The sequence below is a fragment of the Girardinichthys multiradiatus genome, chromosome 19, assembly GCF_021462225.1.
Source record: "Girardinichthys multiradiatus isolate DD_20200921_A chromosome 19, DD_fGirMul_XY1, whole genome shotgun sequence".
NCBI lineage: Eukaryota > Metazoa > Chordata > Actinopteri > Cyprinodontiformes > Goodeidae > Girardinichthys > Girardinichthys multiradiatus.
In genome coordinates this window covers 6,525,042-6,542,057 of record NC_061811.1, presented here as the reverse complement: position 1 = coordinate 6,542,057, position 17,016 = coordinate 6,525,042, and the positions used below count along the sequence as shown (strand labels likewise).

Sequence of the window (17,016 nt, the reverse complement as noted above, 5' to 3'; positions counted from 1 at the left end):
ACCTGTGTCTCTAGAAATCAGGTGAAGAGACAACTGGAGAGATCTAACAATAATAAGGCGGCTTGTCCAGATCTTGTCAGCCCTAGAGTCCTGAAGGCCTGTGTACAGGTCCTTCTCAAAATATTAGCATATTGTGATAAAGTTCATTATTTTCCATAATGTCATGATGAAAATTTAACATTCATATATTTTAGATTCATTGCACACTAACTGAAATATTTCAAGTCTTTTATTGTCTTAATACGGATGATTTTGGCATACAGCTCATGAAAACCCAAAATTCCTATCTCACAAAATTAGCATATTTCATTCGACCAATAAAAGAAAAGTGTTTTTAATACAAAAAACGTCAACCTTCAAATAATCATGTACAGTTATGCACTCAATACTTGGTCGGGAATCCTTTGGCAGAAATGACTGCTTCAATGCGGCGTGGCATGGAGGCAATCAGCCTGTGGCACTGCTGAGGTCTTATGGAGGCCCAGGATGCTTCGATAGCGGCCTTTAGCTCATCCAGAGTGTTGGGTCTTGAGTCTCTCAACGTTCTCTTCACAATATCCCACAGATTCTCTATGGGGTTCAAGTCAGGAGAGTTGGCAGGCCAATTGAGCACAGTGATACCATGGTCAGTAAACCATTTACCAGTGGTTTTGGCACTGTGAGCAGGTGCCAGGTCGTGCTGAAAAATGAAATCTTCATCTCCATAAAGCTTTTCAGCAGATGGAAGCATGAAGTGCTCCAAAATCTCCTGATAGCTAGCTGCATTGACCCTGCCCTTGATAAAACACAGTGGACCAACACCAGCAGCTGACACGGCACCCCAGACCATCACTGACTGTGGGTACTTGACACTGGACTTCTGGCATTTTGGCATTTCCTTCTCCCCAGTCTTCCTCCAGACTCTGGCACCTTAATTTCCGAATGACATGCAGAATTTGCTTTCATCCGAAAAAAGTACTTTGGACCACTGAGCAAGAGTCCAGTGCTGCTTCTCTGTAGCTCAGGTCAGGCGCTTCTGCCGCTGTTTCTGGTTCAAAAGTGGCTTGACCTGGGGAATGCGGCACCTGTAGCCCATTTCCTGCACGGTGGCTCTGGATGTTTCTACTCCAGACTCAGTCCACTGCTTCCGCAGGTCCCCCAAGGTCTGGAATCGGCCCTTCTCCACAATCTTCCTCAGGGTCCGGTCACCTCTTCTCGTTGTGCAGCGTTTTCTGCCACACTTTTTCCTTCCCACAGACTTCCGACTGAGGTGCCTTGATACAGCACTCTGGGAACAGCCTATTCGTTCAGAAATTTCTTTCTGTGTCTTACCCTCTAGCTTGAGGGTGTCAATAGTGGCCTTCTGGACAGCAGTGAGGTCGGCAGTCTTACCCATGATTGGGGTTTTGAGTGATGAACCAGGCTGGGAGTTTTAAAGGCCTCAGGAATCTTTTGCAGGTGTTTAGAGTTAACTCGTTGATTCAGATGATTAGGTTCATAGCTCGTTTAGAGACCCTTTTAATGATATGCTAATTTTGTGAGATAGGAATTTTGGGTTTTCATGAGCTGTATGCCAAAATCATCCGTATTAAGACAATAAAAGACCTGAAATATTTCAGTTAGTGTGCAATGAATCTAAAATATATGAATGTTAAATTTTCATCATGACATTATGAAAAATAATGAACTTTATCACAATATGCTAATATTTTGAGAAGGACCTGTAGTTTCTGCAGCACCACTTCAACCTTAGCCTGACCCAGAAGAAGGTTCCAGTGTTGTCTAAAACCTGCCTTGTTCTGGTACTAAACAAAACTCAGCCATCTGTTCTCAATCACTATATACCTGGCTGACATCCCACATCATGAAGGTCCAGCTCCTGTTGGCTCACTTGAGTAAGAAACAAGCAGCTATCAAGACCTCCTGCAGTTTGCTTATTGCTTTGGGATTGGAGTTAAAGATGATACACCTGCGTCATGCTGTGGGGATGCCTTTTTCAGCAGGGATAGGGAAGCTTGTCAGAGTTGATGGGAAGATCGATGGAGATAAATACAGTACAATCCGGGGAATAAAACCTGCGAGAGGCTGCAGACTTAAACGTGGGCAGAGGTCCACCTTCCACCAGGACAATGACATACAGCATAACATACAACATACAGGGAAAAAATACAGCCAGAGCTCCAATGGAGTGGTTTTCAACAGACCATTCAAAAACCAGATTAAAATCCAAATGACAATCTGTGGCAAAACTTGAAAATTGACGTTCACAGGTTCACGCTGTTGAATCAGTCTGAGCTTGAGCTATTTTGCAAAAAAAGAAAGGATGCACAACAATGTTATCTGTAGATGTGCAAAACGTAAGGAGACATTTCCCAGAATACTTGCAGCCATCATTTTAACATAAGGTTGTTCTAAAAAGAATCAACTCAGGTGGTAAAGTACAAATACACGCTATACTTCAGAATATTAGCAAAAGATGTTGAAAAGTATTCTCCTTCCACTTCACAATTATGCACCACTTTGCGTTTGTCTATCACATAAAATCCTAATAGTGTGAGTCTGCTTTTACAAAAACATGAATTAAGCTAATTCGCAGAAAATAAATAGACCCGTCTCTTCTAGCTGATGGGTTTCATGCTTTCATGCATAGTTTCTTCATTTTTAAAATGTACTTCACAACCACAGATCAGCAAGCATCTTTTAACATCTTTGACTTTGTTTGCCCTTTGATTGGCATTTCGGTGGAAACATGTGAATTGAAACATCTGAAGTAGATGAACCCATTAACTGAGACAAAACAAAACTTTTTCCATTTTCTTTATTTTCTTTAAAAAAAGAGGAAGTATGTATCAAATATGACTGTTTAGCCATGGTGCTGTAATGAAATAATGGAGGGATACATGGTTGCTTTGAAATGATGCGTTATGTAAAAGAAATTAAACAATTTTTTCCCCACACACATGCGTGACTTAAAAGTCTCCTCTTTAAAGTTTTGGGGGATTTTAACTCCTTCCATGAAGTTATACTATACAGTCGGGAAATGTCCAAAGCTTTGGGCTAACAAAAATTGGCCAATACTAAAACGTTTGTGGTTTTTCTTTGTGGAAATGTCTGACTTTAGGTCCCGACTAAAACCTGACTATTTGGACATTTTTTCTTGGGAAACTAGCAGGAAGACACTTGGCCTTGAAAAGCGCAAGAAAGGTCAGATTGTGGGTAAGAAAACACACCAGTGGATATCCAGAAGAAATGATGGGTAGACTGAAAGCAGCAAAATTAACGTTTAAAAATGCTAAAAAAAAAAAAAAGTTGTGTGGAGCTCAAAAAATAAAAATTGAAATCCAAGGCAAACTGTCTCAAGCTCATAAAACACTGTAATATTAAAATCTATTTACACCTATGTACATGCAAGTTATAAATGTTTTACATTAAAATATTCTACTCAAATAAACACACCATAAGAACTGGGCAGACTGGGATTTACAAATTCAAGAAATGGTTTAAACATTTTCATCTGAAAATCTGGAGAGGTCCGTTTAGTTCCAGTTCTTGGTTTTTGGCAGTCCACAGCTCTGCTATGGCAGTGCTTTAAAGTTAGCTTCAATGGCAGCTGCGTTTCTTCTTCCTTCAGGGGACTTTATACTTCAACCAGAGTCATCTGGAGCTGACCGGCTGCCACCTCGGACATCTCGATGAGGAAAGCTGACTGGTTGCTGTAGTGTTCGATGATGTTGTCATCCATGTTGACCAATATTCTACAGGATAATGAAAAACAAGTGTTAATTCAGAGATTAACTGATTGTTTTTTGTTAACCACAAGTACAACTATCTAAAACGTGTTAATCTTGATAGTTTTCCATAAATAACTGAATTTAATTGCGATACGATTTACTTTTTGTGCTGAAACACAAGGAAGTTTGTATGAAGCTTTTTCTTGCAAAACATTTTCCCTGGTTTTAGTACTGGGTAATAAATCAGGCCTCTGTCTACCTTTAGGTGTTCAATGCTTTAATGCTTAAGCTACCCTGAGGCTCATGCACTCTTGCCTGCGGGGGCTGTGCTGATTGAAGGTAGGAGGAAAAAAGGGAGGGAACTGCAGGGAGAATGTAACCCAACCTGTTAGCTTGGCTGCTTCTCCCACTGATAGTTGCCAGCAAGAAGCAAGAAAATCACGCGATGGTGTTCCAGCTCTTCTGAGCAGGTCACAAGTGAAGGCTTTTATAGCTGCTCTGATGTCATGCAGGAAAACAACCAAGACTAATGTAGGGTTAAAAACCCTGAGCCAACCGGCCTATGCTTTTCTGAATGATAATGACTTCATGAGAAGGCATTTACAAACTTATTTTTTTCCTGAGGACAGCGGCCAAGTCTCAAGTCCAGAAAACCATCTGATCTGATGTGTGACAGTCGATAACCTGATGGACAGCTTTCAGTTTGTGACTGGAAGCCCTGAGGCTCTTATGAAAAAAAAGATTGCTTTAAATGCAACTTCCTGATCTTCCAATAAGATACGGTTGTAAAAACATCAATAACTTAAACAACTGCTGATGACTCATCTGCAGTACCAGTGAAATCTTTTTATCCGCTGTCTTTTTGTGGAGAAGACGCAATTAAGACATTCCAGAGTGAAAGCCAAACCTACCTACCCGGTCTGTCAGCCTCACCTAGCTTCAAGGAAAATGAGAATAAAGCCATAAACTAAGCCCCAGGTGTATGCATCCATGTCAGTTCCTTATGTCAGAAACTCACCCTCTTTTGCATTTTTTGCAGATTCTCCCGATGGTGTCTTTTTGCAAGCCGTACTTTTCGGAAATCTGAGGAGACAATGATATAGAGATGAAAGTGAGTATGATCGCTGGCTCAGAGAAAGATAATACACTTGTGAAAATTGTAAAAGAGCACAAAAAAGGAGTGTACTATTAACTGCTATGTGGGACCGAACAGGAAGACACCAACATGCAGCTTCATTTGATACTTACAGCTTCTCGCAGGCCTGACAGCGTCGGTGAGCTGAGCATGAGAGCATCAAACACCTCCTCAGTACCAGTCCTCACGTACAGCAGAACTAAGAGCAAGAGAAACCCACATTCAGCACCAAAACATTTTAAATCACTCATAAGTTCTTTTATGTAGGGTAGGCATGGGCTGGTTCCAGGTACTAGGGTATCCCAAAGTTTAAAAAAAGGTTCAGAACAGCAAATATTCATACTTTTAAAATCATACTTTTCCTACAGTTCCAATAAAAGGCAAGACAAAGTATCAGGATAAAATTGGTTTTCTCCCACTGTGTGAAGCATATAGTAATAGAGTGCTGTTCTTCCTGCAGCTGTTGCTGCACACTGCCAGTCAGCTAGCTAAAAGGGTACTACACTTTCCTAAGTTTTCAGAAAAGATCTATCAGCTGTTTAGAAATATATCTGATTGTCAAAAACAAAGACAACCATAATGTGAAAAGAGTGTGAAGGAATGCCGCACATAACTGGTATTAAGGTTACGCTTTTAAACGTGCAGTTAGCAAACTGTAGGCAGCATTAACCAATTCAGTCATTATACTATCTGGTATATTTACATTTATGTCATGTTTATCAATTCTTTACTGCCCTTGTTTTATATAAACTGAAGTTAATGTACAGCAGAATGAAGTACCACCATCCTGTTTCTCTTTTAGACTAATGGAGCTGCTGCTGCTGCCCTCAACTCTGTACTTTTCCTTTATCGCAGAAAGTACTCCTACACCAGTGCTTCCATGTTTTCTGTCCTCTCAACCCAGTTGCAGCAGATGGTTGCTCATCCTGAGAAGGATACTGGTCCTACTGGAAGTATTTCTTTCCGCTGTCGCCACATGCTCGTTAGGAGTAGTAAGTATGGTTGTAATGTGAATGGTTCACATCAGCGGGGCTTCCTTACTTTTTATAAATTAACTGACTTGTACTGCATTTCATTATAACAAGGTTTGAACTGGAAAGTATGTGTTTTAATGCAAAACTGTCCATATGATTGGACTGTATCGGAATAATATTACAATATGTTTCTGAATATGGATTTGATCAGTTTGTCAATTAAAGTGCCTTGAGATAATTTTTATTGAATCGGTGTTGTATCAATAAACTGTATAGAACAGCATTGCCTCTCCCCCACATATTGCTGCTTACTGCCAGTTGCTGGCCGAACGAAGGCTAGTAGACTTTTCCTTTCCTTATAAGACAGACAAATTGGGCTGAACAGAAATAATTTCAATTGGGAAACACACGAAGAGTCACGATGTGGAAACTGAAGGAGCGCCCAACCACTCTTTTTAAAGCAATGCTGTTTTGCAGTTGGTAGGGTACAAGTGGCATTATATTATGCAAACATGTACTAAATTTAGCAGATGTCCTTGATATGTTTTTGCAAATACAAATCTACTAAAGATGAGTTTTACAGAAAGTATTGACAATACTTTCCAGAACAGATCCCCTTGTTTTCAAAGATTTTATTTGTTGTGAGGAACGAGATAATTCCTAGAACCAAATCTCCTTATTTCTCTGTGTTATCACAGTTATCAATTTGGAAATTTCTTAATATATTCTCTGACCTGTTATGATTCTATTTGACCATTATTGTTTTTTTAATATAAGTATATATATATATATATATATATTTATATATATAATATTACTACCAGTGTAAAAAAACAAAAAACAAACATGCCCTTTGAAGAATAATGACATCTAAATCTGACTAATTGCATAAACACCATTAAACTGATGTTTTTCCTTTAGGTTATCCCAGTGTGAGAACCTCATCCCAGCCCATGCCTACTGTGGGATTTTTAGTGTTCTACCTCTCTGTGGGTCTTCTCTGCGTGTCTGTTTGTTGGGAGGAGAGCTGTTCTGGTCTCTGTCTGGATACAACCTCTTCAGACAACTCCTGTTGACACAAAACCAACATCCACATCACGCAAAAGCAACCAACTGCTGTCAAAGTGACAGACATTCATGCGCTAATGTTTCTTTAGGTTGTTTTTAAATGAGCTTACCTTTCAGTGTCATCCTTAGGAGTGGCCTGGTGAGACAATGAAGGAGAACAGAGATCTGATTCAATACAGCTCCAATGATAAAGATATTGCCTAATGTCCTTCATGAATGAAAAATAGGAATCTTATCACTGCTTGAAGCATTTATTTCCCATGATCTCTAGCAGAGCCACTCTGACGTGGACACTGATGAGGAGAGGCAGATAGCACCATCATAGCCCTAATCACACTATTCAATCTGCCCTTCAGTTCTCGTCATGATTCAATTTTTTTTTTATTCTAATATATCGCATTTGAAATATATCTGGAATCTAATAACCAACATTTACTTGCTTCAACATAAACTCTCCAACACATGTCCCTGTAAACCCTAGACTGTGGGAAAGCTGGCTTGTCTGAACAGCTCTCTAACCACACTGTTGCTGTAACTCTGTTGAATGAAGGACATCTGAAAAAAAGATGAGGGTGGCGTGCTGCAGATTGACCTGGAGATGTTACTCTGTGTGTCTGCGTGCAAGCGCCCATAGCTCAAACACAACGTGTTCAGCTGCAGATGCTTGAACTTGTGCCTGGTTTCGACTCCAATTACCCAATCTGATGTGAAGCCTGTGTTTACCTTCACTTTCACTGGCATTATTAACACCCGCCGCCCCCGGTTTCTAAGCAGTTTCCCCCCCTGCATACTTTCCCACAGTTTTTTCCTGCTTCGCTCGTGCCTGTCCCATCACCTGCAGGGTTGTGCATGCCGACATGAGAGGTTATTAACGAGGGGCTTACCATGCGCTGTAAGCTGGTGAGGTGTGTCCCTGGGATGAAGAAAACTGGCTGGGTGACGAGGTCGTCCAGAGATTTGAAGAAAGTGCACTCAGAGCTGATGGAGCTACTCACAACAGACTTGGCTGTAAACAAAGAAATTTAACAGAATGAGATTATTCTTTCTTGAAAAGTGTAATAATTCTTGTTTTTTTTCTTCAATACTGACCATTTGCATCATTAGTGTTCTTTCCCCTCCTCTTGGATCTCTTCTTCTCTTCATCGCGCATCTTCCTCTCTGCACCCTGCAGACACACAAACAGAAGGTTACAGTAATGGCACAGATCCACAACTACCTGTTTTACATTGCTTATTAAAGACGGTGAATGAATGTGAGTGGATTACCTTATCACAGAAAATCTTGACCTGGCAGGCAGCTCTGTATATGAGGTGGTGTCTTCCAGAACTTATGTCGTAGGTGTCTATCTGCAGGTTCAAAGGTAGGCCTTTCACTCCTTTCTGAGAGGAGAAGTCTGTGCTCAAGGAGTTTATCCCAATGTAGATCTGAAGGAAAAGGGGAAAATATTTAAAATTCTTTTTTTTTTATTATCCACATTTTCAGAAAAGTGCGTGTAAGTGAAATTAAACTGGAAAGTGAGAGTCTTCCTAATTTCTCCTGAGGGGACCTCCAGTTTCATTAAAAACCGGAACACCTGCAGCATTTGTTCCCCTTTTAACCAGTTTTCTTATCTGCCCTGACAATTGTCCCAAATTGCAACATGTTCGGTGGCCTCACCTAATCACCTCAAGGACACGTAGAGAAGTTTTATAAAGCTATGGTTGCATTGGATTTTCATCTTGGGTTTGTGACAAAGCCATCAAAGAGAAAATGCATTCTTTGCATTTCTGCTGTGCCTCTTCAGCCACTCCTAAACTTTTTATTGCCAGCATTTCCCTTGCTCTGGGGCTCTACATGTCAGCAAAAGCATCTCACGACAACAGAGAAATTATCTTTGCATCTACGCAAGCTAAATGCTTGTACATATTTACCTTCGCTTCCTCGTTGGGGTTCCACACAAAGGAGAAAGCGTTGAAGGCCTCCTCCTCTACATTGCTGATGCCACTGAAAACTTCTTTATAGTCGGCTGTGTGAAGATAAGAGACAAATCTATATATGAAATCTATCCAACAAGAGACTAATAATTACATCTCTAATTTAATAATGTAATATTTTAAAATGCTCCATGCATGCTTTGGTAATTGGATGTTCTCAACAGAAAAGAGGAATGAAAAAATAATAATGATTTTTACTGTAAAATACAAATGACCAATATACATGACTTGTCTTTTTTGTCCTAAACACATTCTGATTAATAATTCATTTTTCCAGATATAAAATAAAACTGCCAGCAGAGAAAAGTGGAAAACTGGCCCAATTTTGCAAATTCTGTGGAAGATATTTGGTTCTACAAGCAGAAAGTGCAAACAGCGGCTCCTATCAGGCACAGCACATAACGGTCAGATAATTTGTACCCAACTAATTTGTGCTTTCTTTTTGCAGGCTAATTTTTTTTGTATTATTTTGAAACATTAAAAGAGGGTCAATTTGTGGCTAAAACATTTCAACATAATTGACAATATTTTGTATTATAAAACCAGAAGTGAATAATGACTAGTTTTTTGCGTGTAAAACAATTCAGAAACCTAAACATGCACAGACTGACCATGCATACTTATTTTGTTGCATGAAAAACATACCGATGTCAATGACCCTCTGCTTGACAGTGGGCTGGCGCGCATGCCAGTGATTCCAGAAGCGAAGCTGCATTTCTGGGGTTTTGTCATTCTCAAACACAGCCATCACCACCGTCTGAAGAGGAGAAAACATGGGACAGAAAAGGTCAATAATAGGTTCGCCAGTCTGGCAGTGAGTAGTGCAAATTTTTCAAATGACCATCTCTGTTTTTCTAAAGAATAATATCTTTCATTCATGATGGGAAATCCTTCTTTTCTCCCATGATTTTCCTGACAAAGAAAAGAGCAGTGAGAACACCACACCTTCTACCCTCCTTGTTCTGTCTTTTTATTAACACAACCAAGCTAAGCTGTCCTCCACTCCAGCCCCATTTAACTGCCATAGAAAAATTGTACAGCACAAGCCCTATCCACAGGCTGTCAGCAGGGCATTAGTCACTGACAGAGCTGGCTTCCAGGGAGGGACAAACATTTGGGAAGGGCTAGCTTGGTGACACAGAAATTAAAAAAAATAATGATTTGCTCCACAAACAAAAAACAAAAAGGCCCTCAGAGAAAACATACAACAATAGTTACTAATGTCTTTACGTAAAACTACACAAAACATTGAGGATATTTTTTAATACTATGACTCACCTTGACTTTGGTGGCTGTGAGGCAGGCACTGCTGTCTACTCCCTGCAGAGTGATAGGGTAGAACTGGCCTTTGTTCAGGTATACCATCGGTAACTCGCTGGACTTGTGAGACGATGCAGCAGGAGATCCAAGGATAAATTGGAAGTCGTTCCTGGGCCTCTCTGGAGAGGAGCTGGCATATGAACCTGAGTAGACGGGGCTGGAGTGGCTTTCAGGAAATGGATCGCTATAGTGAAGACTCTGAATTCCACACAAGGGACATATGTTAATTAATGGGCCTGACTGCAAAGTAAAAATTGCAACTTTCACATGATGACAGTGAGCTTACCTCAGCGTTGGGGTCAGTGAACGCACTAGGTTCTGACCACTTCTGCATCAGGTCGAAGATGTTGCTGAGATCCTGCTTGTCGTACGTGTCTGGAACAACGCTGTTCAGGGTGGCATACGTGTCTGAGGAGCTGGGAGCGGAAATGGGCAGGGAGGAGATCGACTTCCCAACCTCCTGAGAATGGGAAGTGGGGACGAGTTCAGAGAGGATCTTCATTAAAGGGTCACTGGTGTTGGTCAGAGTCCTGTTAGATTAGAAAGAAGCAAAGGTTTACCAGAGAATCCAACGACTACGATAATGTGACCTGAAAATATAATATAAAATACAACAGTTATCAGATTGTAGCTAACCTTCTGAGAAAACTATGAATCCTCACTTTTTGTTTTCACAGTCAGAGTAAAGCCATCATAAACAGTGTAGAATAATTCGGTCCAGGTTTGACTGGTCTAAATATTACAGTTTTACCACTTCAGAGTGAAAATGACCTAATGCCAATTTTTTTTATCAATATATTTAAGGTTTTATTAAATTATTTGTTGTGTTTTCACCAGTCTCTGTTCATTGGAGATTCAGGTTTGACCAGTATTTAAAAATGTGAACTATAAACATATATCAGATTCCTATAAAATACAGTTAAACAGCCCTTTAATATACTGCAAAATAAAATAAACTTCAGCACTATTAGTCAGCCATAGTCCATATTTTTTTACTTTGCTTGTATAGTGTCCACAACCTAACTGGACATACAAATAAGGAACTGAATACTTTTTGAGGGCACAACTGACAGATCTTTTACCACCCACTGTCAGCATAATGCCCTGGGTGAAGAGCCACATTTCCCATACCAAAAACCACTACTGGAAGCCATTGAAGATGGCGATACATGCAACACGTACAGAAGTAAGTTAAAGCGCTATTTGTGCTTCAGTATGAACAGCTACTGCAAAAAGCTGCCTGCAGAACAGCAGGCTTTGAGGCTGGGTGGGAACTATTTGTTTCTTAATCCTGGCCCTCCTTCGCTGACCCTGTGTTTGACTTTCTCTATTGAAAATGTTTGAAGGGACAACACTGAGGCCCAACAATGGCCTTTTCTCAGCCACCTCAGGAGGAATAAGGAGCAACAACAACCTGTTGTGAAACTGTCAGAAAGGAAGATGATGGAGAAATAATCTATGAATGGAAAGGCTTGAGACAATAATCCCTCTCATTTTGTTTGGCTACAGGATTACCCACTGCTGAGTGTATGACCTCCTAAAGTTTTCTTCATGAATTATGACTGTCTAATTTTATAAAGTGAGAAAAGAATAAATAAAGTAGTTAAATTTCTAATCATGATCACGAAGAACTCCTACCATAAGGATTTATTTAGGGCAATAAGGTAATTTTAGGGGAAATTGTGACTTCTGTGAAATTAGTCAGCTTACCTCTCGATTGGTTTGCAGTTGTTGCGGTTGAATAATGCAGGTTTCTGCTCTTTCTGGTTTTGGAAAAGAATCAAATAAAAAAAAATTTAACAAAAGAACGAAAATAAACAAGTAATCAGTTTTTTATAGGTGCAAATAGCACATTATTTACCCTGCACTGCTCTTGAAGCATTGTTAGGGCTGTCATGGTTTCTCCAGGGTTGAGTCTTGGTTTGGAGTGGTTCGACTCAGGATTCAGGGATTCCAGGTAGGGCCAAGACTCCATGATGTAGTTTGTGTGATGGTTATAGCTGAAGTTCTCGTTCTGAAAGACCAGTCCCACAGTCCTGCAGCAGGAATCGAAGAGTTTAGATTGATTTACTTGGAAAAACAGCAGAAAATCTCAATTTTATCTTGGTGTAAGAGGGATTGACATAGAAGGAGTGAGCTAGGTGCAGCGGTTCCTGAGCCTTGGAGCACTGTACATACTTGCCCCGTAGCATGGAGGGTTTCGATTGCAAAACCACAGAGCTGAGTAAGCCTTTGGAGCGGCAGCATCACCGGGGTTTAACAACAAATAAACATGCACGCACGTACTCAGGTGTAGTGTTTTGTGGTTTCAAGCGTGAACAGGGTAAGAACCATGCTTAAATCCTATATAAACCTTCCTATTTGCACAAATCTCACCAGAAACAACCTGATTTATTTTCTGCTTTCCCTCGGCAAACAAAAAACAGCATCCACCACTGAGGCAATCTCTGCTGTTCCATTTCAGTTGTAAAGTAACTACAGGCAGGATTGTGAGGATATGATTTGTTTGGAAAGACTCACAGTGACATTGGATTGTAAACATGCAGCCTGTCAGGCCCCTTCATTGTGAATCTGGAGCCACTAATGAACAAACAGCTGGAGTTTAGCCTGGATAAACAGTTAATATAATGTGCTGACAGACACATGAGACCACAGTTATTTACAACCACATCTGAATCATAGCGCAGGTGGAAATTCAGTTATTTCTCACAAGTTTTAAAAGAGTGGAGAATGTTGTGACTCCAAGCTAAATTCTAAGCTTTGACCCAAAGATGCATGGTGAAAAAACAGATTAAAATAAATCCAACCACACTGAATTACTCTGCATTTCACCCAGAAACCAGGACTTGATTTTATGCAGAGATAAGGTGGGCTCTTGACTAATGTTTCTCCATCATGTAACTCAATGCATCGCATGCTGTCACTGCGCTTAGACACCTCCAGAGGAGATTCTCATTTCCCACCCTCCCTTTGTGCTCTGTGGCCCCTAGGTTAGTGACAACAGAAGCTGAAACAGACCCACTGCAACCTCAGATCCAAAAGTGTGTGTCAGCCCATGTGGTTTTAATACAACTGTCCGTATCAATTTTCCCAGCAGAAATCCCTGTTAAAAAACAGAGATTTTCACATGGGGTCCCATTGCAAAAACAAACAAAAACAATAAGGTTAGGGCTGTGATTTTATTTCCCAGATGAAAATCATCCACGAGTCATTTACAGTGCTACATCAAATCTAAACTGACTTACAAATACAGCTTTTTAACTTTCACATTTTCAGGCAGACTAATGGTTAAAAAGAGAAAACTTACTCTGTCTCCTTGGTCATCTCTCCTCTGCCAATTATTCTAAACAGGCTTCTTTAGCTTTCCGTTGTATATATGAGCTCTTCTCTCCGTGCCAGTCTAACAGAGAAGATCAGACACACACATGAGTCAGTTGAAGTGATTCCCTCTGAACAAGGCCCAGATTTATTTCATGCCAGAACATAGTCTGCTTCTTTCATCTGATTGGCTGAGAGCTCTGCAACAGGTGTCTGATAGGACAGGTGGAGGGGGGACCTGCATGCTTGCGCATGAGAGTGTTGCAGCAAGCAGATCATTTTGCATAACAATCCCAGGCAGGAGGGCCTTGCATCTCATTAACTGTATTGGAAAATAGAGCAAGATTGGGAACCTCTCAGGTGTGAAAGGTTTGATAATGACTCAGAGAGAAGGCAATACAGGAGAGGAGCACAGCTTTGATATGTTAATAGTTTTTCAGTATCATTTCACTTCTCCCCCTTTGTAATATTCAGGATTTGGTTTCTTGTGTTTTTGGGTAATTGGACCTTGGGAAGGCAAAAACTAGGGTGTTTTTCTAAAAAAAATATTCAAGTGAACTTAAATTTCCAAAGTTGACATGATTTTTTGTTTTTTAATGAGTACCATTCTAAACAATTCTGACTGAGTCAAAGATAATAAAATAAAAAATATTGTCTATGTTCGTGCAAACAGAAAGGTGAATCAATGATGCAAGTAGAGAAAAAAGAGCCGATGTCCGAGGAAAATGTAACCAGAAAAGTGATTTTATCCTTTAAACGTTTTTACATTTTGTTGCAAACATAAACTTAAAAGGTATTTTGGGGGAGTTTAAATTATAGAGCAGCACAAAGTAGTGCACCATTGTGAAGTGGAAGAAAAATGACACATGGTTTGGAAATTCCTTTGTAAACAAAATATTTGAAAAATAAAGCATGCATTTGTATTTACTGTGCTTTATTGCAATACACCTTAATCAACCTCCTTCAAAAGTCATTTAATCAGTAGAAATAATCCATCTGTGAGTGATTTAATCTCAACATAAACGCAGCTGTTCTGTGAAGGCTTGAACAAACAGCATCATGAAGACTTAGAAACCCAGCAGACAGGTCAGGGAGGAAGTAGTAGAGAAGTTTAAAGCAGGGTTAGTTACAAAGGTGCAAGCACATGGAAGATGTGCTCTAGTCAGATAAGACCAAAAATTTACATTTTGGTTCACATATAAAATGCTTTGTGTGGTAGAAAAAAACAACAACTACATTTTACCCTGATCAGATGAGCTCCACTGTGAATTGTGGTGATGGCAGAAGCATGTTGTGGGGATCCTGTTTCCCTATCTGGGACAAGGAAGCTGGCAGGAGCTGGTGGAACTGTGGATGCATGTCTCTGACAACTTTTACTCTAGAAGAAAGATCACATGATCAGACGTTGGCGTTTCTGTGGGAGTCCGGCACCTGAGGGAATTTGGTATGGCAACACATAATGACATCTCACACACACATGCGCACACACTCTTTGTACATACTTCTAAATAAAAAGACATAAGTAGTTAGTCATAATCTTTACTCTGTCTTAGTAAAATGTACTTAAAAAAAACTTCCTTGCACCTTTTTAAATAAGTTATTTTCTTTCGTTTCTTCAGTCTATTCTCTCATGTTTGCTGTGAACAGCTTTGTAATTCGTTTCATTTTCCAGCATCCTTCTTTACGTCTCTTTTCTATTTAACCACAACATACATCCTATAAGAGCCTGGTGATCCCACCAACAGCAGCCCTCCAGATGTCCTCTGGATGTCATACTGGAATCATTTACCAGATATGTGCAGAAAAGTGTTACCTGCAACTGGTTGACTCCTATTTTCTAACTGCAGTGTTATGACAAATGATGGCAAGGTTTTCCAGCGTGAACTACAGAGTTTGTGGTTTGATAATTTCAAAATAAAAGATGCATCTTAGTTCATATTTTGCAATTAATATATAAAGAATAGAAAAACATGTTATCGATTGTGCCACGGTGCACCTACATTCTACTTTGTTAGGTATACCATGCTCGTATTGCTTTTGACCTTTTCTGCATTTATCTCAATGCTTCTTTGCATTGAACCTACATTGTGTCTGAAACATTCTTCAGAGATTTTGGGCCACATTGACATGATGGCATCATGTGTTTGCTGCAGATATTTTTGCTGCACATCCATGATGCATCTCTACAGTTCCACCGCTTCCCTAAGGTGTTCTGTTAGATTGAGATCTGGGGAGCGTGAAGGCCACAGGAGTAGATTGAACTCACGGTCATATTTAAGAAACCAGTTTGGAATCATTGGAGCTTCATGACATTTTATTATCCTGCTAGAGGTAGATATCAGAACGTGGGTACAGTGTGATAAGAAAGTGTAGAAAGAGGTCAGAAACTATGCTCAGGTAGGCTGTGGTGTTTAAATGAAACTCAGTTGCTACTAAAGGGGCCAAAATGAGCCAAAGAAATATTCTCCACATCATTATACCAGCCTGTATTATTGAAAGGGAAGGCAGGATGGATGTTGCAGCAGAACTCATTGGACCAGACAATGTATTTCTGATCTGTTGTTGTCCAGTTACGTTGAGCCCCTCAGTCTTGTGTTATTAACTAACAGGAGAGGCATCCTGTGTGGTCAACTGTTGCTGTAGCCTATCTGCTTCAGAGTTCGACATGTTGCGTATTCAAGACTCGTATACCTAAGCTGTAACGAGCCATTATTTGAGCTATTGTTGACTATCATCTCGAAACCAGACTGCCCATTCTCCCAACAACAGAGATGCTTATTGGATATTTTCACAACATTTTCTGTAAACCTGAGAAAATACCAAGATATATTTCTGACATACCTAAACCAGCCCGTATGCCACACTCAATGTCACTTAATTCCCCTTTGTTCCTTATCTTGATGCTCACTTTGGACTTCGGCTAGTCATCTTCAGCACTCCAAGTTAGATAAATGCATTGAATATTAACAAGTGACTGGCTGATTGGCTGTTCGTTTAAACATACAATAAACTGGTGTACCTAATAAAGTGGCCAGTCATTGTATGTTAAGAAACTGAAAACCAGCTTATTTTCACTTAGGCAAGGTAAGTATATTTGTGTGTCAGATTTCAAACATATGACAACTCAAAGTGCTTTAAATAATGAAAAAGTACATGGCAGTGAAAAAATAAAGGAAAAAAGAGGAATTAATGAATGTACTCAATGCTTTTCGGTCGATATTTTCTTAACATAAAATCAAACGATTCTCCCTGAGGAGGAGGCAACTCCTTAGAACTGTTCTGAACAATTATGCATCTCAATATTGGGGGAATATTCCTTTTAAAAACTGGAGACTTCCTGGTGCTCTGTACATTCCTCCTAACTTCTTCTAGGGGAGCCCAGCTAAGCCACGGTCTGTCAGGGAGGCCTTCTCCAATGGACTGCTTCTCACTGTGGACAACGAGGTCCTAATAGCATCTAGTTTGTCCCCGAGCCCAGTAATTGGCACATTTTGCGGGGTTTCCATCTTTCAACTTGA

At 40.1% G+C, this 17,016-nt stretch overlaps 1 protein-coding gene across 3 annotated transcripts in view; it reads right to left on the bottom strand.

The window, feature by feature from the left end:
- Positions 1-2,782: 2,782 nt before the first annotated feature.
- Positions 2,783-17,016, bottom strand: part of grhl3 (grainyhead-like transcription factor 3) — a 41,745-nt gene continuing 27,511 nt past the window's right edge. For all 3 annotated transcript variants that reach the window (XM_047393194.1, XM_047393196.1, XM_047393197.1), the window contains 16 exons: positions 14,742-14,876; positions 13,488-13,580; positions 12,042-12,216; positions 11,891-11,943; positions 10,467-10,710; positions 10,139-10,378; positions 9,506-9,617; positions 8,798-8,892; positions 8,153-8,311; positions 7,977-8,052; positions 7,772-7,893; positions 6,998-7,023; positions 6,803-6,888; positions 4,959-5,044; positions 4,729-4,793; positions 2,783-3,734 (listed from right to left, as the gene is read on the bottom strand). In XM_047393194.1, coding sequence (XP_047249150.1) covers positions 3,617-3,734; positions 4,729-4,793; positions 4,959-5,044; positions 6,803-6,888; positions 6,998-7,023; positions 7,772-7,893; positions 7,977-8,052; positions 8,153-8,311; positions 8,798-8,892; positions 9,506-9,617; positions 10,139-10,378; positions 10,467-10,710; positions 11,891-11,943; positions 12,042-12,216; positions 13,488-13,504 — 1,674 coding nt within the window. In that variant the 5' untranslated portion in view covers positions 13,505-13,580; positions 14,742-14,876 and the 3' untranslated portion in view covers positions 2,783-3,616. The remainder of the gene's footprint in view (positions 3,735-4,728; positions 4,794-4,958; positions 5,045-6,802; positions 6,889-6,997; positions 7,024-7,771; positions 7,894-7,976; positions 8,053-8,152; positions 8,312-8,797; positions 8,893-9,505; positions 9,618-10,138; positions 10,379-10,466; positions 10,711-11,890; positions 11,944-12,041; positions 12,217-13,487; positions 13,581-14,741; positions 14,877-17,016) is intronic.